General features: G+C 40.0%; 1 protein-coding gene across 1 annotated transcript in view; it reads right to left on the bottom strand.

The window, feature by feature from the left end:
* The window catches only part of STT3B (STT3 oligosaccharyltransferase complex catalytic subunit B), a 100,605-nt gene extending 76,545 nt beyond the window's left edge, over nt 1-24,060 (bottom strand). Inside the window, exon 1 of the mRNA XM_027957941.3 lies at nt 23,356-24,060. Within this exon, the coding sequence (XP_027813742.1) occupies nt 23,356-23,657 (302 nt within the window). The 5' untranslated portion in view covers nt 23,658-24,060. The remainder of the gene's footprint in view (nt 1-23,355) is intronic.
* Nucleotides 24,061-24,469: the final 409 nt, after the last annotated feature.

The following is a 24,469-nucleotide window of genomic DNA, read 5'->3' as shown; positions in this document are numbered from 1 at the left end:
GAATTTTCTTAAAATATGAAGCTTATCCTAAATAGTTTTTTGCAGGAATCATGCTATTTCATCTTTTTATAGGTTATTATAGCTAGGTACCACCTCAAGGAAAGAGTGGCAAGATTTAGAAATAGGACAGAATAAACTAACAGATGACAGAATATGCATGTAGCCACAGTTGCAGACTTTGACATTTTTAAACATCTTGCCAGAAAGTATTATTTTCCTCCCAAAAAACTGGTATCATAATTGAGAACAAGCATTTCTGACCAGAGATTCCCTAACAAAAATCAGGTGTACTTATGGAAGTATTTTTCCACCATTCTTATACCTATGTCTATAATGGTTTGGAATGCAGAAGCAAAGGGAACAGCCCGTGGAACTCAGTAATTATGATTTAGCTGTGCAACCCAAAAGGTCAGAAAAACAGTGAAAAAAACAATGAAGAAATATAGGGAACCAACTGAAACAAACACTACACTTTCAAACTGTTCAGTACAGGTGAACACAGTACAGAGTAATTTCCTGCCTACTGAGAGCTGGTTATGTTTCTGAAAAGTTGGCAACCCATCAGCTGGCAATAAAAAAAATCCTAAGGGAAAAAAGGAGGGACAGGCGGGATTTTTAATCTTTCTAGATGAGGGCCTCTGAGAATCTGATGAAAATATGAATTCTCTCATCAGAAGACTATGCAAAAAAAAAAAAATTTGCAGAATTGTTCATTTATTTTTAGAGACCCCCAACATATAAGTCACAATAGGAAGGCATTTTTTTCCGGCACTGAAAAACCTATTCTGAGTTATCTTTTCCAACAGTTCAGAAAAACTACACCTGTGATCTACCAGTTCCAGAGTATACTTATTTTTCAAGTTTGTGACCCAACCATTAAATCATTTAAATTTTACTGTTATTTTCATCAGAGGAAAAAATAACACCATGACTACAAGGGATAGCACCAGTTAGGCAAAGTACTATGGAGCCATCTCGTTCTTTTTCAAATTACTGTGGTACTTAAGGGCTTTTTGTATCAAAACTGTAAAACAAGAGTGTCTCCATTCTTTGCTCCCCATCAAAAAATTAGAGATGGCAGAAAGAGGAGCAATATCTAGTTTTCACTTAAGAGGAATATAATAAACAACATTTTTTTTTAAAAATCTGATTTTTAAGTTTTGGTATATAAATATAGCACAGTGTTATCTCAAACTGGCTGGCAAAGATGAAAAGAGCAAGATTACCAACACTTAAACAGAAGTGACATAAACACTGATTACAAAATTCTGAAACAATACAAATATTTTTCTTGAAACACACACCCGCGAAATATGGCTACCAACTTATGAATAAATTATAGTTGACAAACAACTTTTCCCTCAGAGGAAATAAGCCTGGGCACTATGCATACAAGCACACAATTCTAAGTAACAACCAGAGGCAAACTCAGTCCCTGACCTCATGAAGTGCACAATCTTGGACAATCTTAGAGGAGGGATAGTCAACAAGAAAATACAACCAGAGAAAAGAATCCACTAAAGGATACTAAATCCACTAAAAGATACTAAAGGATATCTAACTTTTTTTATTTTTAAAATTTGAAGTATAATTTACATGCATTAAAACACACTGATGTTTTATGTTTGATTCAATGAATTCTGACAATTTTATACGTATCATCAATCATAACTATCACCCAAAACCATCACTAAAGAAAGTTCCCACATCACCTTTTGAGTCATTTCCCCCTCCCATTTTCTGAGTTCTTTCATCACAGACTGATTTTGTTTGTTCTCAGATTTCCTATAAATGGATCACAGATCTTATTCTCTGTTGGTGTCTGGCTTTTCCACTCAACATACTGTTTCTGAGACTGGTTCATGTAGCAGCAGTTTGTCCCTTTTTTTCTTGCCGACTAGTATTCCATTCATAAACACTACAGTTCATTCTCTTATTGAGGAATAATTGAGGCAATAATAAGGCTGTAATATAGTTTTCATAATGCTAATAGAAAATAAAGCTAGATCAAGTTTTGTGATGTTAGAATATACTGCCAGTAGTAAAGACAGAGAGACAGTGGTGGAGTGGGGGTGGGGGGAGGCAACCTAGGAAGAGTATTTTTTAAAGTAGAATAAGTCCTAAAGAGACACTCATGTTTCATTAAGTCTATTAGATGCTCTTGTGGTATGGCCTTCACACCATTTGTCATTCTTAATTGTTTCAAGTCTATCTCCCTGACTAGACTAGAATCGTATCTGTCTGGGTTCACACCACTGGATCCAAATACCTGGCAAATACATAACATTCAGAGATGGGAAAGGTTTATCAAGGGTACTTGTATTCGTTTTCTATGGCTGTGTAACAAATTACAACAAGCTCAACTGGCTTAGAACAACATATAATCATTATCTCATGGTTTTGTGGGTCAGGAATCCAGGCCCAGCTTAATTGCACCCCTGTACAGTCTCACAAGGTTGCGATCAAGGTGTGACCAGGGCTGGGCTGTCATTGGGACTCAATTAGAGAAAGAATTTACTTCCAAGCTCATTTAGATTACTGGGAGAATTCATTTCCTTGAGGACCCTGGTTTCTTGACAAGAGGCCGCCCACAGTTCCTTGCCACATGGACTTCTCCAACATGGCCACTTAGCACTTGATAATGCCAGCAAGGGGAGTTGCTGATGTAAGTCCAATAGTAAGACAGAATCTCACATAATGTTAAGATGGAAGCTACATACCACCACCCTAGCCTCTATCCACCACTCCATTCTCTAAAGACTATCAACAGACAAGCTCTTTCAAAAATAATTCATTCTGTGAAAAGATTCACAGTCAATTATAACTCAGAGGTTTTTTGTTTTTTTTTTTAAACAAAGTATAGCACAAGATCTTACAAAATTAGCTGGGTTAATATGTATTCATCTGGTAGATGAGAAGGCAACTAGTTATCACCAACAAAAATGACCAACTACAGATACCAATGTAAACGTAAGAGAATCAATAAAATAAAGGAAAGGAATGGAATTTCACAAAGATAATCAAAGTGAAACCCAAAGTGTTAGAACACCAGTGATTACATCCAGGATTAAATGTTTTTTGTTTCCCTCTCTTCTCTTTTACCTTGTCTCGGAATGGAGAAACTACGCAAGGTACCAGATCTACATATAAACAAGACTATATATATATCCCCCCCCCCCAAATTCAGCACTAATGGGAACAGAAAACAACCAGGCCAGGGGAAAATATTAATACAAAGCAGCTAAGGCTACCAGTTCATATCAGCATTTCAATATACCTTTTTTTTAAATTCTTGCAATCTAGTGGCAGTATCAAAAACAAAAGTATGCCACACTGAAATGCTGAGAAGAAAAAAATCCTCAATTTACTAAAACTACTAAAAGGAACAATCTAATCCTAACATGTTATACATATGAACACTTTAGCCAATTGGAAACTATGGAAACTTGTATGTAGAGATATATTAAAGCCTAACACAATTATAGAGATCCATACCAATATTAAGTGACAACAGCAAAACAAAATTTCAAAGGATTACTAACGGTACAGAATAAAGAAGCCTTTTTTTTTTAACCTGTTTTATTAGGTCAATCTTGAAGTTTGAAAAGACCCACAAATGCAGACTAACCGCTAGCACACCATCAATGACAACTCTTTAAGGAAAAGTAATTGCTACTGGGTCTAAGACTACTCTCAATAACCTCCCTGGTTCTTGCACATGATGTGTGTGGGTCATTTTGCCTCAAGATCTTCTGTAAGCAGAAAGCATGCTGTATGTTTCACATGGACAGTCTGCTTCTCTACTCCCGAGCAACACAATGGGGGGTGGGGGGGGGGGACACAGACTGTTCAAAAGCTGGGGATGTCCCACAGAGCTTCTCTGTGCCATCCCACAAAGGTAGGATGCATTAAAGACAAAAGATATTAGATCTCACAAAAACGCAGAGCGAAAATATTATTACTTCTCTCTCAATTTTTGCCCTGACAATGACAGCTATCAATTTTCATAAGTAACCATGTGAAAAAGGAGTGTGTTCTGCTTTATAAAGGACACTTAAAAAACTGAAAAAAGGAAATGATGATAGGCCGGCACCAAAAACTTCTACCAAAATAAGTCTTAATGTCATACAGAAGGGTCATACATAAAATAGTGTATTTGATACATTAAGAGTATACATGATACTTTTTGCTCAGTTAAATGAAATGCAGACTGAAATCTTAAAAAACCTACACAAGAGACAGTTACACACACTTGCATGTATTCTCTCTTCCTACAAAGCACACACATGTTTATGTCATACACATTTTAGTCAGGCACACATCCATACATAAAAGCAACAAGATCTCCAATAAATGTTACACATAAAAACATGCTGTACATTCTAAGTCACTTCAGTCATGTCCAACTCTATGCAACCTCATGGACTGTATAGCCCACCAGGCTCCTCTGTCCATGGGATTTTTCCAGGCAAGAATACTGGAGTGGGTTGCCATTTCCGTCTCCAGAGAATCTTCCCAACCCAGGGACTGAATCCAGGTCTCTTGCATCTGCTGCACTGGCAGGCGGACTCTTTACCACTAGCACCTGGGAAGCCCATTTATCTAACACTGCCATTACATAATTATATGCACTATACTGTGATATACAATTTAATTAATTTCCAACTAACAAGCACTTGATATATAAACATGTATTATAATACATGTATTTAACCCAAGACATGTTATATACTACAGAAATAAGATTTCCAACTAACATGGTGGTTAGATGGTAAAGAATCTGCCTGCAATGCAGGAGACTCAGGTTTAATCCCTGGGTTGGGAAGATCCTCTGGAGAAGGGAATGGCAACCCCTTCCAATAATATTCCTGCCTGGAGAATCCCATGAACAAAGGAGCCTGACGGACTACAGTCCATGGGGTTGCAGAGAGTTGGACAAGACTGAGCAATTAAGCACGCACGCACATGTACGGTATTAATATCCCCTGATCCACAATTTGCTGAGATTAAAGAACCAAAGTGGGTAATTCAAAAGCGAAGTGAACAACATTCAGGGGGAAAGCAATACCGAGAGAGAAACTGAAACAGCCACTTAAATAGCAATGTATATAGGCCCTCATATTCATAAGCCAGAGTGCAATGTTAAAATCTGACAAACTACCAAGTACTGAAGAGTGTCAAAACACCCAACTTTGTCACCAAGACGAATGGGGTGATGGTATAAGCGAGCAGATACCTGTTTCATTATGAAAAAATATACATACTCCCATTATAAGGTAAATACACTTGATGTTCACAATGCAGTAATTCAAACTAAAAAATAAAGATGGAAAGATTTCAAACCTGCAAGGCTGTCAGTCCTAGCTGTAGCTCTATGAAGTTACTTAGTATCATCAGGCCTCAGATTCCTCATCTATTAAATAAAGCATCCAGATCAGTCTTTCCCAAACTGCATTGTACAGAAAATTAGGGAAAAAAAAAAAAAAAAAAGCTACAGAGATTCTCTAATATGTAGACACCAATACTAAATAAAATCAATACGACGGTCAAAAATGTCTCAGCCTTTAACATGTTTATGTGTACTGTAATAAAGAGCACAGGGTATTCAGGTTTTCCCAAATTTAAATTATAATAGGTTATTTTTTAGTTTTGAACTATAATTCCTGTGATACGTGTTCTGCACAACATTTTGGTAAGCACTCTAACAAATAATGACCTTCCCAAGTGGCTCAGTGTTAAAGAACCCGACTGCCAATGCAGGAGACTTGGGTTCGATCCCTGGGAAGGGAAGATCCCCTGGAGGAGGAAATGGCAACCCCCGCCAGTATTCTTGCCTGGAGAATCCCACGTACAGAAGAGCCTGGTGGGCTACAGTCCACAGGGTCGCAAAGAGTAGGACACGACTAAGCATGTGTGCATGCTAACAAATAATTGCCGTGTTCTCTTCCAGGTATGAAGTTCATTCTACATTCCAGGGGTGGGGGGAAAGTGACCCAGTTTACCTAGTTTTAATCACCCCATTTTCAAAGTATCAGCAAAAATACTCAAAGAGTATTGAAAGAGTAAAAGGAGAGTGATTCCATTTTCTCCTCCCTTTGACCCACATTTCAGGCTCGAGGAAAAGATGACAGGAAACAGTGATTTATAAGAAAACTTTGGTGTCCTTCACATAGCAAAGGTAATTTTGTTAATTTCTATAAACTAATAACATGTATTAAACGTGTCAGAGACTCAAGAGAATAGCATATTTTTGGTATACTCTATTTTAAAAGTGTTTATGCTAAGAATTACAAATGTTAAGTGCATTTACTGAATTTTTAAATGAACTTAATTTTTTCCTTTAAAAAAAAAATAGTATTGTTCTATACTCACCTGGGCTATCTAGTGTTAAGCTTTCTGCCACATGACCTGACAGCTATACTTTATCATGCAAACAGTATAGCAAATACGTTCTATCTCAGCTTACTTCCTGAGGAAGGGTAACTAATCTTCATATGCAGGACACTGGAAATGGAAGAATATGGGGCTGGGAAAAATAAAAATGAATGAGAGGCTCAGTCCTGCAATGGCTGTTATCACTGGGAAAAACATTCTTAAGTCAAAGCCCAAATTCTGAATTCCACTATTCGTCAAAAACTCCTCCAGTAAGTACAATTACTATTATCACCTTTGTTTCTGCTTTTGAATCTTGGACCCAAGAAATCCTGAAGTGACATGAAAGTAAGTCATGCTGCCTGAAGCATTGCTTTTACACTGGAGAATTGTACTGAGGTGTCTGAATTTAACATATATTAATAGAATTGTAATGATCAGAAACTATACTTACACAAAACGATTTTCCTAAATTTGAGGGTTGGGAAATGTCCACACACTTATTTCTATATACTCTGAATTTGCTCAGGCATGAGAGAAAGCTGCTTCATTTTAAAGTCTTGCTCCGTGCCATTTTCAGTTTTAAAACAACTCAGCTGAGCTTGATGCAAGCCTACAGTGTTCTTTTTAAAGTACATACATATGGTGGATACTTGAATATCAGTTGTGAATCTCTAGGCTTACTAGAATTCTGACCACAACACTTATGCATCTTAATTTCCAATATACAGTTTGTAAGCAAGGTTAGTCAAGGAAATCTCCAATATCAGCCAATTCCTTTCCACTGTGTTCTGAGAACTTCAGCAAATCCTCAAAGTGGGAGGCTGAGAGGAGAACTAGTTTGGCTATCAAAAACACAAGTGTCTGAAATGTACTAGCAGATCCTGCTGATGATCCAACTGAAGAATTTAGAGGAAAAAAAGTGAGGATGGGGGGAAGGCAGGAAGACTATAGAGAACTTGGACCTGAAGGTACTGGTTCCAGCTCTGTCACTCTGGCATCACCAAGCCTCAGCTTACTAACGAAAGCCACACTTCACCCTAAACACTGAAACTGACCATAAATGAATGAAGAGAAACTTGTAAACTTTTCCAAGCTTCAGTCTTCTGGTGCGGGGTGGTGGCAGGCAGATTGATGGAAGCATGTCATTTCGTAATTGTTCATGTTTACATATGCTATTGTTTATACCAAAAATATCTCGAGGCTGGCTGACTTTTTAAGACCTACTTTAACATACTAAGCAGCACTGATTTTACCTGTAAAATGAATGTAATAAAATATCTGTCTCACAGGACTGCTTTTAAGGACCAATATGCCAAAATATGCAGTAAAATTTGCAACGAATTTAACCTAGACTTAGTATCAGCACCACCACACCCCCTCCACACACAACAAAACACAAAACCCAGCTTAAAAAACTGACCTAAAACTTAACAGTTATTTCACAGAGGAGATAAAAGTGACAACACTGTGGCAGTCAGTCTCCAAAGATGCCTAAAACAATCCTGTCCCTATCGGTATATGCATCTTCTCCCTTAACTCCAAGACTAGCCTGGCAACTTCCTCTCTCTCCCGAGGCTCTTTCTCAGAACCCAGCCACCGTGCTGTGAGGCAGTCCTTGTAGCCCACATGAGTGAAAGTGAAGTGAAGTTGCTCAGTTGTGTCTGACTCTTTGCGACCCCATGGACTGTAGCCTACTAGGCTCCTCTGTCCATGGGATTTTCCAGGCAATAGCACTGGAGTGGATTGCCATTTCCTTCTCCAGGGGATCTTCCCGACCAGGGATCGAACCTGGGTCTCCCACATTGTAGACAGACGCTTAACCGTCTGAGCCACCAGGGAAGTCAGCCCATGTGAAGGAGCGAAAAAAAAAAAAAAGACCCTGGCTGAGCTCCCAATCAAGAATCCAGATGACTCTCAGCTGTCCACATTGCAGCCATTCTAGCCCCTGCAGACTGCAGCCTGTTGACTATAATCATCCCAGCACCACAGCTGATACCATGAGGCGAAAGAACCTCCCACTCAAGACAGATTGCAAAATAATGAAATGCTGTTTTGTCACTCAGTTTAGAGTAGTGGTTTGTTTTTAACAACAATCAAAACACATGACAAAATCCCCAGGTATACACTCTAGCAAACATGTACACATATGCATCAGAAATTACAGTTTTTAATGTTCATAGTAGCATTACTCATAAAAAATGAGGAAACCCAAATGTTCACCTAAAAAAAATATACGTATAAATCCAAGACAGAGACCCTTTATAAAGGATATATTTTTTAAAGCTCCAAACTAAGCAAAATGAGCAATACACTGTCTAGAAACATATACATGAGCTTTTTTCCCTCAGTATTTCAAAGGAAATGTTAAACTAGTTTCCTAGGGTGAAAAGGCAAACAATGAGGATAGGCTTGGGAAGGAACGCAGATAATGTGCAGTTGGTAACGTTCCAGTTCTCTAGCTGTGTAGGAGTTTCACAGGTGTTTATCACGTTCCTAACTACATATATGGGTTTATACATTCTTTTATACGCAAGTTGCATTCTCAATATAGTTTGACTTATAAAAATTTTATTTAGAACATTATAAGGCAATTCACAACCAACAATTATGACCTCCAACACTAATTACACAAACACTTATTAAAAGTCCAAAACGATTCTTATTTCAGAAAGAAAATCTTTTTTGTTGCTTTAAGTTGTTTATATCAGACACTTCATTTAAATGCAGCAAATTATTTTAACAACCAAAATAAGTATCTTAAACAGGAGAAAAGATCTCCCTTTTAGCATCTTCAAAAAAAAAAAAACAAAAAACAAAAAACTCTTATATTTAATAAGATTTTAGTCACTCCTCAAGCTCATTCTTCTGTTTTGAACAAATGACCGGACTTGACAGTTTTAAGATTACAGTTCATCTGCTGCACGTTGTTTCATTATCCTGTTCCTTCAAATGCCGGAAAGCTGCTTAGTGTATTAAAACAAAACTCTTTTTTAGCTAACTAGAATAAAAATATTATTAGGACTAAAATTAAACTTCCATGAAGCAAATTCATTAAATTTTTTAAGAACATATTCAATGTCTTAATTGTCAATATATTCAACAAACTTTACTCACTATAATAGTTTTTTTTTAAAGGCACCCTGAGGTATGAAGGTCAAGAAAAAATCAGCTTTAAGCAAAAATGTCACTACAGCACATCAGGTTTAGGATTCACAAGAATGTTGTTATTATTACATGAATAATAGTATAATTAAAGAGCAGATCAATCATTTTGTTAGAGTCCAATACACAGTAAAAGAAGATAAAGAGTTTATATCTTGGTTTACTTTACTCTTAAAATCTACAATATTCAATGATTCTCCCAGCGATTAGACATAGACAAAACTATTTCCACTGTGGACACTTTAAAGGAGACAACCAACTTATTTCATCCCTAACGAGTATTTTTATTTAGTATCCTTTAACAGTAAAGCTTAAAAATTTCGATCAAACAGATCTGGAATGCTTCCTAAAGTGTTGCTTAATTTCCATATTAATTACCTGTTACCATAAAGCTAAGTCACGAAGAGAGAAACCAAAGGGATCATTAATTAATCTAACCACATCCAAACCTATTTTTATGAATTTAGTATATTCTAACTAGTACCTGTGTATATAATGATCATTCCTATTCTTCCACATCAAGATATTATTTCTCAAGTTCAAACAAAATGCCAGCTTGTGAATTTTACTTCTATAGCTGATATCTTTCTTCATTTATCATCTTAAAAGAACAGCACTGAAACTTTATCATTCATGATTTTTAGATATTAACTTACCTGTCTTTTCTTATTCAATGTTCCTTAACTAGGAAAACGTGAGACAAAACTTTTACTTAAGAGTTGCTGGTATTTGGAAGAAATATTTACTCATGTAACTAAAATCTCCCTCCCTTAAAATTATTCCTAAGGTATCCATCCATCCAAACTAGCCATCTCTCAATTGCTGATGGCAATTCCTGATGCTCAGGTAGATTACTTCTACAAACATTATCATCTATTTTCTTCAACTCTTTCTTAACATTAAAATGACATCTTTATTGAGAGTAAGATCTTGATGTTCACTATAAGCAGTTCACCACAGCTTTCCAGTGTGTGACGGGGGCAGGGAATGGGGGCATTTTCCCACACCACCAAGAAATTTTCCAACACCAGCTGCGTGTCCTACAACTCAACTGACATTATCTACCTGGAGACAGCATTAGATCCCACAGGTGAAGGGCTCACACCTGCAAAACTGAGCACCTCATCAACTTCAGATGCCAATCACAAGTCCCGGTTCACCTGTGCTTCTAACCAACCATGACCCCTTGAACTAGCTCACAGAACTCAAGTATCTCATTAAGTAGATCACTGGTTTAATATAAAAGGAGAGAAGTCAGGAACAGCCAGATGATGAGCTGGTGTGCCGGATGGGGCACGGAGCTTCCACGCTCTCTCCGAACCCATCGCTCCATCTCCACAAGGTTCTAGAAGTTCTCCAAACTCCCACTATTTTGGTTTTTATGGAGACTGTTACACAGGAACGACTGATTCAATTATTGGCCACTGGTGATTCTCCAGTGATTAGATCACTCCAGCTCCTCTCCCTTCCCTGGAGGTCAGGGGGTGGAATTAAAAGACCCACTGGCAACCATCTCCCATCCTCAGGTGAGCCAGGGGCTTCCCAACTTCACTCATTAACACATAAATGACACATTCAAAGCTCTCAACATTTAGGAAACTGCAAGGGGATTTAAGGTTTCCGAGGTGGCACAGTGAAGAATCCGGTTGCCAATGTAGGAGACACAGGAGACAAGGTTCAATCCCTGGGTCGGGAAGATCCCTTGCAGGAGGAAATGGCAACCCCCTTCAGTATTCTTGCCTGGAAAATTCCACGGGCAGAGGAGCATGGCAGGCTATAGCCCATGGGGTCACAAAGAATCAGACATGACTGAGTACACACAGAAGAGGATTTAGACCAAATAGGACTTATTACTCACTTTATCCCAACTACACATGATTTTCCTGACAGCACGGTCAAAGCCAAACTTTATCAAAGTATTACACAATAAGCACTTCTTGTTCCATCACTGTTATGACCAAAACATAAAATGTGGTTATCATCACTGATCATTCACTACGCTCCCAATATAATGTAGATATTCTAGGAAGATGATGTTCTTAAGGATCTTCCTTTGTCTTTGTATAGTAATAACAATAAATTATAAAAAACTATAAATCTTCAAAATGGCTCTGACCTATTTGGTTAAATGAACAGTCATAAACAAAATTTAACTGGTCTGCTTTAAAGTGGGATTAAGAAAACTTGTACCTAAATCTCTCACATAAAACAGATAAACTATATTGGATTGTTATTTCTGAAAGAAGTATGCTGGGCATTTCCTAATAGTTACTACATTTTCTTTAGAAAAACAGCCCTACTTCCCTGAAGAATTCACACGAGAAACACTGAAGGTGTTAAAATCGCTTAAATCATTAAGTTGGACCATTATACAAATAGAGCCTAATTCAAAGTTTCTCTCTGGCATGCATTACATGGGATTTGGAGAAAAAAGGATAATAAATACATCTTCCTTATGAATACTGGTTAGCTCAATTTGAAGTCTGAAGAAAGAACGTCTGAGATTAATAATCTTCAACTGTTAATGATAACTATATAGTCTTTTTTGTTTACAAAAGAAACCAACTGTTATCCATTCAAGTAGCATGGGTTCCATACTGCTGCTGCTGCTGAGTCGCTTCAGTCGTGTCCGACCCTGTGTGACCCCACAGATGGCAGCCCACCAGGCTCCCCCGTCCCTGGGATTCTCCAGGCAAGAACACTGGAGTGGGTTGCCATTTCCTTCTCCAATGCATGAAAGTGAAAAGTGAAAGTGAAGTCACTCAGTCGTGCCCGACTCTTAGCAACCCCATGGACTGCAGCCTACCAGGCTCCTCCATCCATGGGATCTTCCAGGCAAGAGTACTGGAGTGGGGTGCCATTGCCTTCTCCAGGGTTCCATACCAATGCACAGCAGAAAAATACCACTAAATTTGATCAAAATCATTCTGACCAATAAACAGAAATGCATTAGAAGCATTCATATGTGTGTTTCACTTAAGAACTGCTAATTAGAAGCTCATAATCTGGAATAACGTCTCCAATAGTATCTTTAAATCACTTCCTAATACATGACAAATTCTCACACCCCAATAAATACTAAGTTCCTACATAAAAATCAATGACCTCTTCTTTACCTTTCTCTGAAAAAAATTTTTTATCCCCTCAAGAAGCTTTTGAAAGGATTCTACCATCACCCCTCACATTTTTCTTGAAGACCAAGATAACTACTAAATCAATAAAGAAAAAAAGATATTGAAACTGGCTGGGACCTGGGACCATTTCCTACCGCACTTGTACATGGACAAACATCTCCCTGAGCAACAGAATACAAAAAAACTATAAGGGACTAAAAATAACTCTGTGCATGTGCAGGTTGGGGCAAATTATGCAAAAAGGCCAAAAAACTGCTACTTCTGAGGCGCCAGGACCAAAAGCAAGTTGCACATTATCCCTGCACACAGCATCAATGGGGTAGAAAGACTACCTGACCCGACCCTCCAATCCTACCATCATCCCTAAGGGACCAGCTCACCTCTCTGCAAGGTGCAAGCAAGGGACCCCGTTACTTATTTCTGTTCCCTCCTGCTGCAGGAGTCCTTTTATCAATATATATTGATTAAAGAGGCCTCTTATCAATTTCTATTGACTGAAGAACCCAGAGTGAAAGTCGATCAGTCGTGTCCGACTCTTTGTGGCCCCATGGACTATACAGTCCATGGAATTCTCCAGGCCAGAATACTGGAGTGGGTAGCCTTTCCCTTCTCCAGGCGATCTTCCCAACCCAGGGACTGAACGTGGGTCTCCCTCGTTGCAGATTCTTTACGAGCTGAGCCACAAGGGAAGCCCGAAGAACCCAGGTGGGTAACAATATGGGAAAAGAATAAAAGTGGTGCCCATGGAAGGCTGGAAGAAAGCAACGAGAGCAACACTCAGAGAAAAGAAAGCTATTCAAGAGCCAGAATATCTCCACGAAATCACAACCAACCTGGAGTCAACAATCCTCTACAAAAATATTAATGCATTAAACAGTTCAGTCTTAGGGTTTTCCTAAATTCCTATAGTTCAGATTCCCTTTCAACATTCTCTTTCAAGAACTACAGCAACTTTTTCTTATGTAAATTTTAGTGTATATACTTTAAAAAGAACAACACTTGGCAAAAGCTACAGTTTAAAAAGCCAATAATTTTGCATTTATCTGATTATCATTTGTCTCCTGAAAGTGATGTCTCCTCCCCAACCTCTTGTAGTCTTACTGTCTGAAAAGATTAAATCTCTCCATACCTTTAAAAAAAACTTGTCTTACAGATACTTCTGATGCAAAAGAGCAGGCAACCTCCTCAGGTGGTTGAAAAGTATGGTGAATCAAATTATTGTCAAACCTTATTTCTGACATACTCTAAACACTCTTCAAGCACTGAAGATTAATCTTACAGTGATGAACAACAACAAAAAAGCAAGACACAAAAGCCACAAGTTCATTTTTCTAAAGTTCTAAGATAGGCAAAACTGTATTATTTAGGAATGCACTCAGAATTATACCACCTAGGAGAAAAAGCAGAATGTAATTACTATCACGTGTGTCGTGGGGAGGGGGATGGATTGAGAAAGCACACAACAAGAATTCGGCTACTGCCAAGTCATGTCAGTCGTGTCCGACTCTGTGTGACCCCACAGAAGGCAGCCCACCAGGCTCCCGTCCCTGGGATTCTCCAGGCAAGAATAGTGGAGTGGGTTGCCGTTTTCTTCTCCAGTGCATGAAAGTGAAAGTGAAGTCGCTCAGTCATGTGTCCAACTCTTCGCAACCCCATGGACTGTAGCCCACCAGGCTCCTCCGTCCATGGGATTTCCCCGGCAAGAGTACTGGAGTGGGTTCCCATTGCCTTCTCCACAAGAATTCTGAGGTGGCAGCAATTTTTTTTCCTAAAAAAATATTTATTTATTTGACTGCACTGGGCCTTAGTTGCAGCACATGGGATCTAGTTTCCTGACCAAGGATCAAACCCGTGCCCCTTGCATTACAAGCTCTGAGTCTGAGGAGTGGACCACCCAGGGGACATCCGCTGGTGGCAATTCTTTTGATGATGGAGGTGATGGTCACATTGGTGTTTATTTTATAATCAGTCATTACACTGCACATTAGGTTTATATACTTTTCAGAATGTGTTTCACTGTAAGGGAAAAATTTTTAACAGACTGAAGCTGAATATCTTCTCACTGACAGAAGATGATTCTTTTATGCAAATATTTAAGACATTTTCAGAATATCTCAAAAACTAAAAGAATGCCACCTTCCAGTAATTCTGTACTCCATTATTTTTTCTATGAATTACACAGGTAAGACGGTCGGATAACTAGTTTAATAAAAACTACTTAAACAGGTTGCATTCTACTTAACAGGAGTTACTGGTGTTTTAAGAATAAGCATGGGGAGGTGGGAGGGGGGTTCATGTTTGGGAACGCATGTAAGAATTAAAGATTTTAATAAAGAAATTAAAAAAAAATTAAATTAAATTTAAAAAAAAAAGAATAAGCATGAATTGCTAAGAGAGTAGATCTATAAAGTTCTCATCACAGTAAAAAAGTGGGGAGGGTAACTATATAAGGTGATTGATAGATGTTAGGTAGAGTTCCCCTGGTGATTATTTCAAAATGTATACAAATATTAAATCATATGTTGTATATCTGAAACTAATGTTATAAGTCCATTTTACTTCAATTAAAAGAATTAAAAAGGCATGATAGTCACAAGTAAGTTTCCAGGTTTTGGCCAGCAGCACATTTAAGGTATGCATATACTGGCATTTTAGAAATTAATTATGAATTACTAATTTTATTTTTAAAATAGTATGAAAAAGTATATGCTGTAATATTATCTATCCATCTATCTAAAAAAACAGAATCCAATAATTTAAATTTAAAAACCAAATTCAGTCCAAGTCATCTGTAGGTTGCAGAGACTGCAAGATATCACTAAAGAAAAGAAAATCCACAGTATGAAGAAAAATCTTTAACTACTTGAGAATAGCTAATAAACCTGCAAGGCATGAAAAAGAAATTAAAAGGAAATTCCAAAAGAAACCTTACCAACTTGGTTATCAGCAAATCGCTAGTACTTTACTAACAGAAACATAGAATTTCTTTATGTTTTTCTGTGGTAATATTTCCCTTGAGATAAGAATAAAGAAAAAAAAATCAAAAATAGAAGCTTGATAAGTTGAACTATGGAAACTAGTAACTTATAGAAATTACAGATAACTGATGGAGTTTTGAAAATCACTAGTTCTAAAGAGTCAAACTTCACATAAAAGCCATTTCCATAGCTAAACTTGAACTTCGAACATCTCCCAGACAGATTTAAGCGAAGGTAGACACTTTCATGCATTGGAGAAGGAAATGGCAACCCACTCCAGTGTTCTGGCCTGGAGAATCCCAGGGACGGGGCAGTCTGGTGGGCTGCTATCTACGGGGTCGCACAGAGTCGGACATGACTGAAGCGACTTAGCAGCAGCAGCAGCAGCAGACACTAACTTCCCCTCATCTTTTGAAGTAATAATCTCCAAACAACTTCTCAAAAAACTTCTAATGCAAACACAGATGCAAAGAAAATACAAAAGAATTTGGCCAACCCACAACTATACTACCTTAGAAAGAGTACTCCAGTCTTCTGGCAGTCAGGAAACAAGCTGATTCTTTGTCCTGAAAACAAGACAAGCTGACCAACATTAACTCTCTAACAAGTCCTTTAGACCATAGAATTCCAAGAGCAAAGAGTCAGACACTACTTAGCCACTGAACAGTAACACCCATAATTTCCTTAACTGGAATGGCTTAATACTTCCAACTTCATTTCTCTCAACTTTTTATAGACAAATCTAAATGAAAACATTGAGTTGGATTCAATCATTTTCCCCTCTCATTCAGCTATTCCCTTAAAAGCCCCTCTCTGAAAATTGCCTAGTCATTCGGGTATAACTTTAAGCCACCATCGACTCTTCTCTCTTCCCTACATCAAAACAAAGAAGTAATTAGCCATCATCCAACTAGTGAGTGTGCAGTTAGTCAGAACAGGAACTGTGTGTGCCCAGGCATTTTGATAGGCCAGCGTGTTAAGACTTAAATCAGGGCGGCTGATTAAAAAACATAAATTAAATGGAGGACGCTGTCATTTAATCCTGCCTTTGAGGCAAAAGATGTAATAAAAAGGACAGATTTTGGAGAACAGGCAGACCTGTATTATTCAGTTTTTGAGAGTAATATTGCATTGAAATATTTTTTATCTACTGAAATAAAAGATGTTACCTTATCTCTTCAATTCTAAGATCGAAAATCAAGTTATAAGACCATGTAAAAACTAAGCATTTACCACTTTTTAGAACATACATTCAAGTTACCCTGCAGTATTAAGTTCCAAAGAAAGAAAAGTCACAGATGACATGTATACCAGTCACAATTTCCTAGAAATTTGCTTTTCTAAAAATAGTACAAACTTGAACAACATAAAGATATTTACCAACTTAAATACAGGTTATATTCCAAAATATTTGTTTAAATGTCTTTCATTTAAAACTATGAAAGTCCTTTCCCAAAAAAATAAGGCTCCAAACAGCAGTTCAGTTTCCTGGCAAGTCTACAAATGCCAGTTAACCTACATTTACCTAAGATATGAGAGCCTTGAGTAGTTGCTGTTTCTTCCAGCCCTGCTGCTGCTGCCACTGCTAAGTTACATCAGTTGTGTCCGACTCTGTGTGACCCCACAGATAAGCCCACCAGGCTCCTCTGTCCCTGGGATTCTCCAGGCAAGAATACTGGAGTGGGCTGCCATTTCCTTCTCCACTTCCAGCCTGACTCTCCCCTAACAGATTTTTCTTTTAATCTTATAGTATTGCCTGGTAGCTCAGCTGATGAAAAACCCACCCTCTATACAGGAGACCCTGGTTCAATCGCTGGGTCTCCCTGGGTCAGGAAGATCCCCTGGAGAAGGGATAGGCTACCTACTCCAGTATCCTTGGGCTTCCCTGGTGGCTCAGACTGTAAAGAATCCACCTGCAATGCTGGAGGACCTGGGTTTGATCCCTAGGTCGCGAAGATCCCCTGGAGGAAGGCATGGCAGTCCACGCCAGTATCCCTGACTGAAGAATCCCCATAGACAGAGGAGCCTGGTAGGGTCCATGGGGTCGCAAAGAGTTGGACACAACTGAGCGACTAAGCACACACTTTCTATCAATTTCTAAATTCCTGGAAACTATCTTTTTATGTAAGAAAATAAAGTAAGGTCATAGAAACCCTCTCAGAAAAAGAGCAAAAGGTTTAAAAACAAAAAAAGCCACCAGAATCAAGATTAAGCAAATAAAGGAGTAAAAATGGAATAGCAGGTTAACTATTTATATATTTTTCCCTTTCAGAATTATTAATTTTGCCCATGTGTTACAACTGTGGGTCCTACATTGTTTGAAAATGTTTTCCTTTCTTCCCATTTATTGCAGGGACTGAGAGAAGCCACTTTTGGAATCATACATAATACTCAATTACACATTCCATGTGGATAAAACATGGCAAAAAAAGCACGAATAAGACTCATCAGAAGACTCCTTAGTGGTCCAGTGGTTAAGAAGCCACCAATCAATGCAGGGGACAGGGGTTCAATCTCTGGTTCAGGAAGATTCCATGGGCCAAGGAGCAACTAAGCCCATGTACAACTATAGAGCCCTTGCGCCCTAGAGGCTGTGGTCTCCAAGTCACCACAATGAGAAGCCCAACTAGACAAAGTCTGTGCACAGCAATGGAGCACAGCCAAAACGCTAAAAAAGAAAGAAAGAAAGAAACTCATAATAAGCACAGGCTCACCAATAAAAGGCTTCTAATAATTCAAACGAGTTTAGCGGTTCCACAAAAACTAAATCTAATAAAACCTTCAGAATTTCTCCTGAGACACAGGATTCAACTTTGGAGAAGGGAATGGCAACCCGCTCCAGTACTCTTGCCTGGAAAATGGACGGAGAAGCCTGGTAGGCTACAGTCCATGGGGTCACAAAGAGTCCGACACAACTGAGTGACTTCACTTTCTTTTCACTTTTAAGTCATTTAACAGACTTGGGCTAAAAGCACTGACTTAAAATGTACTCAGGTGAGTTACTAACCAAAACCCAGAATGACAATCTGATTCTAACCTGCAGTTCAATTTGAAGATGATATATAAACTGTATTTATGCTCATTATATTCAAGTATTATAGAAAATAAATGCTACCTAGAGATAAGAGCTCCTCTTTATCACAGAGTTGAGGAACAAAGATAACATTCTTCACATTACAGTGTACTATTAGTATCCTACAAGCAGGATTTAAAAGCAGTAATGGACAGATAGAAAGACATGATGAAGCAAATTAAGTAAATACTAACTGGTGAAGGAAATGGCAACCCACTCCAGTATTCTTGCCTGGAAAATCCCACAGAGAGGAGCCTGGCGGGCTACAGTCCATGGGGTCACAAGAGAGTCGGACACGACTTAGCAACTCAACAACAAAGTGCAGTATGAGTGCTCACTGTAAAAATCTTTCAACTTTTCTGTATGCTTGAAAATTTTCATAATATGACAATCAAGCAATATACCGAGCTGCTGAACTGTACAGTGCTTTATAATACAGGTTAACTGCAGTATTGTCTTTCCCTAACAGCATTACGTTTTCAAAGTAAACAAAATGATGGGAAAAAATGTTTCAGTCACTTGAGAATATCCATCATTCCATTATTTTTGAAAGCATGTATGCACTGATTCATAATAAGATACTACGATGAAGACAACTTTTAACACTTTCTCATACCACACAAAGCACCCAAAACTTACTGAAAGCATAAAAATCAGAGAAGACAAAGCATGGACAGGCTAGTAAGTCTGCCCACATTCATAATAACTGGGTCAGAACCTAGATGCAATTCCTTAATCAAAGTTCCTCAGACCAACATTGTGCAAACTGCTTATGGCAGTAAGGGGTGTGCAGTCTTATTCAAGTTGGCCCTCAATACACAAATAAAGATAGAAAAAAAGTTCCAGAGTGGTTGTTGACAGAGCCTAACTTCCCCAGCACCTATGAGATGCCTCAGGAAACCCGTGATTATGACCTACAGGAGCCACCACACTCAGCCAGTGGGAGCAGGTCCAATCCCCTCATTCAACCCAGGAGCTCCACACACTTCCTGCGCCTCCTCCTTAAGTGTTCTTAGAAGTGGAAAGATCTCCAGGGCTCAAGGCTTGAGAAGTTTTAAATTACAATGAAATCAGTGACAGTATACCTGTTCTGAAGGGCCTCTGGATTGCTGTTGCTAATGATTCTGTAAAGAGACTTAAGATTTTGTGACACTCTGGCTCTAAAATTGGTTTTGTTACCCATTTTGTCATGTTCAGAACTGAGGTCAGCAGCCTCTTTTGTCATTTGTCAAGTGAAGAAAATCATGGAGACTTCAAAGTACAGGAAGCAGTCCCCAACTTACAAACAGCTTACGCTACGTTCCAAAGGTTTATCACTCCTCTGAAAACATGTTTGTACTAATTAACCCATTTATACCAAAGTTTCTATGAAAAATTGCCCCCCAAGTTTCAACTCGATAAACTGCAGCTTTCTGCCTTGCTACCCTTTTATAGTTAACTGCAGTTAACTCAAGGCTGAGAGAATTCTCCTTCCAGGGCTCCAGGGAGAACCCTTCTCCAACCTTGCAGGCAGGGGAGAAGAGCAACTCCTCTTTTATAGGGAGCTTTTCCACTGCATTTGTGGGAAAAGCTACCACAATTTAACACGATAATAGTTATGGGAAAAGCACTTGGTTAATATAGAAGTATTAACAGCTACAACAAAAATAAGTAGAAACTACATTCTGCGCCAGATAAAAAGATAAAATTAGGTGCTGTTAAACAAGTTGGTCAACCAAATGTTTGCCAAGTACAAACAACAAATTCTCAAACTGTGTCTTCATGTATGATCAACTCAACTGATAAGGGGGAAAATTACTAAAGTGAAGTGGGGAACAGATCATTACCCAAAATGCAGTGAAGTTCTAAAAAAGTGCAGTGTACTTTAAAATTCAATAAATATTAATGAACATCACATACCACACCTTTTAACAACTGGTAAGCTTTATAAAATAACTTAAATGACAAACTTTTTAAAAAACAAGTATAACTTTGTGACAATGAGTCACCTTTGGCAGCTAACTAGAGTCTTACACAATATAAGTACTACTATTAAAATTTATAGAAATAACTTACAATCAAACAGAGGAAGTAAACTTTTCACTAAAAAGACCTCAGAAGTGAAGCCAGTGTACAGAAACATGAAAAAAAAAAAAAAAAAAGGTCAGGGAAGGTCAGAGAAAAACTGGTTTGTGGGTTCAGAACCTGAGAGGAACATTCAAATATTATTAAAGGTTCATGTCACTACTACATGTTAAAACAGTAATCTGAGAGACTCCCAAGACAGTATAATATTTGAGTGTTTGTAGAATCAAAGTGCTGGTAATATTAGTAGCTTTGAAGAAAAACTACTTTTAAAATTTAAATTTTTCAATAAGAATGGGTTTTAAAAATAAGATACCCAAATTCTTTGAAAGACATGACAGGAAAAACATAAAAGAGCAAAAAAGGAAATTTTTTTTTTTTGACTGAAAATTCTAAGTCATCTGAATTCTATTTAAGATTTATACTGGCAAATCTCCATTCACAATAAAAGACAGGGAAAATTCCTGTATTATAAAAAGCTATTTACTACTAGTCAGAATTATCTAACATTATGAACATAAATGTTTAACCAAGAATATAACAAAACATAAATATTAAAACTATCAGTAAGCTGAACAGCTACATCAAATAGATCTTTAAGACTTCTGAGGTTTATATACCTTTAGAGTATATGAATCAAAGTCAAACGTTATATATATACTCAAGGATGCTTCTAAAATGTGTCTTATACATAGAAAAAGGGGCACAAAACACATTTTCGTGTGAGCAAAAAAGGATTTTGTTCTCCAAAAACCCTTGGAGTATATTTTCAAAACTAGAGAAGAAATCAACTTTTAATTTTTTGCCATACTAAAAAAAAACTTATCTGTGAAGCAATCCAGTAAGACTTTTCATGACTATAATATTCAATTTTAGTAGAAACTCTCTGGCTGGCTTGATGCACAGGTCTAACCTTCCTTCAAAATAAGGAAAAATACCAATGCAGCTGTTAATTTCTCTGCAATCTTTAATTTAAGCCTCAATGTTACTATTAAAAATTGTGCTTTTAAAAATTATACTCTCCAGAAACAGAATTCACAAATTTTGTCACCCGAAACGTTTGGTCAACCATGCACTTCTGCTCTTGTAATCTGAAAAAACAGAACTTTCTCTTTTCACATTGTTCAGCAACATATTAGCAGTTTTCATTTTCTGGTTCCAATTTCATTTTTATCTCACTTGCTTATGTGTTTAAAAGCTAGGACTAAGAATACTCTGGTTCATAAGGCTTCACAGGAATTTAGTTTCTTCTGATTCCAAGTAACACAAAAGTTATTTTTAAAAAGAAAAAAAAAACACACCTCTAAAATGCTTTTGAAAACGTTTCATGGAAGCATGTCACAGCTGTTAATTGTCTATGTAAATTGAATTCTCCAGGAGTGGACCCCTCTGGTGTTCAACAGACGATGCACTACCAATTTTTCTATCTGTGACAGAACTTCAATTGGTGTTTTAACATCACTCCCCCAAATATTTATTAGTCATATATTTAGTAACTCTCAAGAAGATTTTCTCTCTCTTTAATCCCAGCGATAAATACCAGTTTAGTCGGGTCTGATTGTAAGGAAGTAAGATTAACTCAACGGTGATGGGTCAAGATGAATTAAGTTAGTTAAAAGGCATAGATTCAGACTAAAATAAAACCCACAAGAAACTTAACCTAGGCTGGGCAAGTTGCAAAAAATATTAAAGCACTCTTCCTATCACAGACCAATGAATTAAATTAGATAAATTAGCCAGTGCTCTTAATGGGGTAATTTCCTAAAACCTTAAGTCAGTCCCTGATGCCATGTGCAAATTCAGTATTAAAATCCAAGGCTCCCCTCCACTATGCTACTGTTTGTTCTCTAATCCACAAACCTTCCTACAGAGACCAATAAAGGAACTAATGTAACGCTTTCGGATATTGTGCATAACATAGAGGGTGACAGTTTGGCTAAGTCATGAGCCAAGGTAATTGTGGACCGGTGAGGTGTGGAATGCACTTAAGGGCCGTGAAAAAAAAGCCACTCTTGACAACATCTCACGTTAAATAAATTAGCGTCCCTAGCTTTCAGATCACTTTCAGGGATATTATTTCCTTTGCTCCAACACCTCGCTCGCTCGCTTTTTCCCTTCCCGTCTGAGAACCCAGAGAGACAACGTAAAAGCGTGCAACTGCGAGTCTGAGCAGACGAGGCTCCGGCACATCGGGACTCACCTCCAACTGCAACGGGGCACCCCCCCGGGCGATCCCACCCCAGCCAGCCGGAAAGGCGCCCGAGAAGCCGAGAGCCCCGGGCAGTGGGGAGGCGGGGAGTCCGCCGTCCGGCAGCCCGCGAGGCGGGTAGGGCTCCGGGGGCCGAGCCGGCCGCGAAGAGCCACGTTCGTCCTCCCGGGAGTCGGCAGGCTCGCCCGGCCCGGGGTCAAGGTCCCGGTCGGGCCCCGACGCCCCGCCTCGAGCCGCGCGGAGAAACTTCGCCGCGGACGGGGGCGCGCCCGAGCTCCCCGGACCCACGGCCGGTCCGGGCAGAGCGGGCGGTGGGGGTGGGGGGGTAACGGCGGCGGGGGAGGGGCGGCGGGCACTCACCACGGGTCGAACTCGTGGATGATGCTTTCGAAGCGGATGACCGCGAAGAGGCGCGAGCTGAAGCCGGCGAGCCAGGCCAGGAAGAGGATGGTGAAGGAAAGCAGAGACTGCCAGCCGGCCGGCTGCGACAGCCCCCCGGACAGCCCCGCGGGGGCCGGCTTAGGCGCCGCGCCGCCCGCCGCCTTGTGCGCACACTGGGCTCCGGGCCCGTGCCGGCTGTTCCCCAGGGCCATGAGGCCGCTCCACGGGGACGAGTTGAGGGACGACTTGTGCTTGCTCTCCGGGGCCGAGGGCTCCGCCATGTTGTGCCCCGGCGGCGGGTCTCGCTCCGCGCCGCCGCCGCCGCCTGGTGCGAGGGGTGCTGGGCGGGGACCCAGAGGAGGAGGAGGAGGAGGAAGAATGAGGAGAGGGAGGAGGGAAGAGCGCGGCGCGCGCCCGCCCTCAGCGCCGCGAGGCCAGAAAACTGGGGGTGGAGGCGGCGGCGGGGAGTCTCCGCCTCAGCAGTGGTCGCGACCGCCGCTCTCTCAACTCGGATGGCCCTTGCGCCCCTCTAGCCATCCGTCTCCTCAGTGCAGCTGCGGCAACGGCGAAAGCTGACGGGACGAGGGCGCCAGAGAAAGAGCAGGAGCAGTCGGAGGCGGCACCACCTCTCGGAGCGGCAGTGACATTCCCCTCACAACCGCCGCCCGCCGAGCCGTGAGGAACAGGAGGAGGAGCCCCCGGGCGTCCGGGCGGAGCTCAGGCTACCCCTGACTCCGCCCCCGACCCAACAGGAACTGGCCCCTCCGCCTGTCACAATGCGACAGGTCCGTAAGGGGGCGGGCCCAGAGCCCTAGTGCCGGCCAATAGGAGTGCGAGCTGGGGCGGGGCTTGGCCCAACCGTTCTCCTCTCCCCTCCCCCTCCCCCTCCCGGCCTCGCGCCCGTTGGCCCGCAGCGGCCGTGCTGCGCGGCTACGGCTTCATTGTCAGTTGAAAGGCGGTTTCACGCGCCTGTGTAAGCGGAGAGGAAGTGTGCTAGGCGTTGCGTGGAGCTGAGCCGGGCCGAGAGGGCGGGAAGTGATAGAGAGCCGGACGGCCTCCCTTAGAACCGGCTTAGGGGACTCGAGGAGCGCCG

Source organism: Ovis aries, chromosome 19 (assembly GCF_016772045.2).
Source record: "Ovis aries strain OAR_USU_Benz2616 breed Rambouillet chromosome 19, ARS-UI_Ramb_v3.0, whole genome shotgun sequence".
Lineage (NCBI taxonomy): Eukaryota > Metazoa > Chordata > Mammalia > Artiodactyla > Bovidae > Ovis > Ovis aries.
This window is presented reverse-complemented; position numbering and strand designations above follow the sequence as displayed.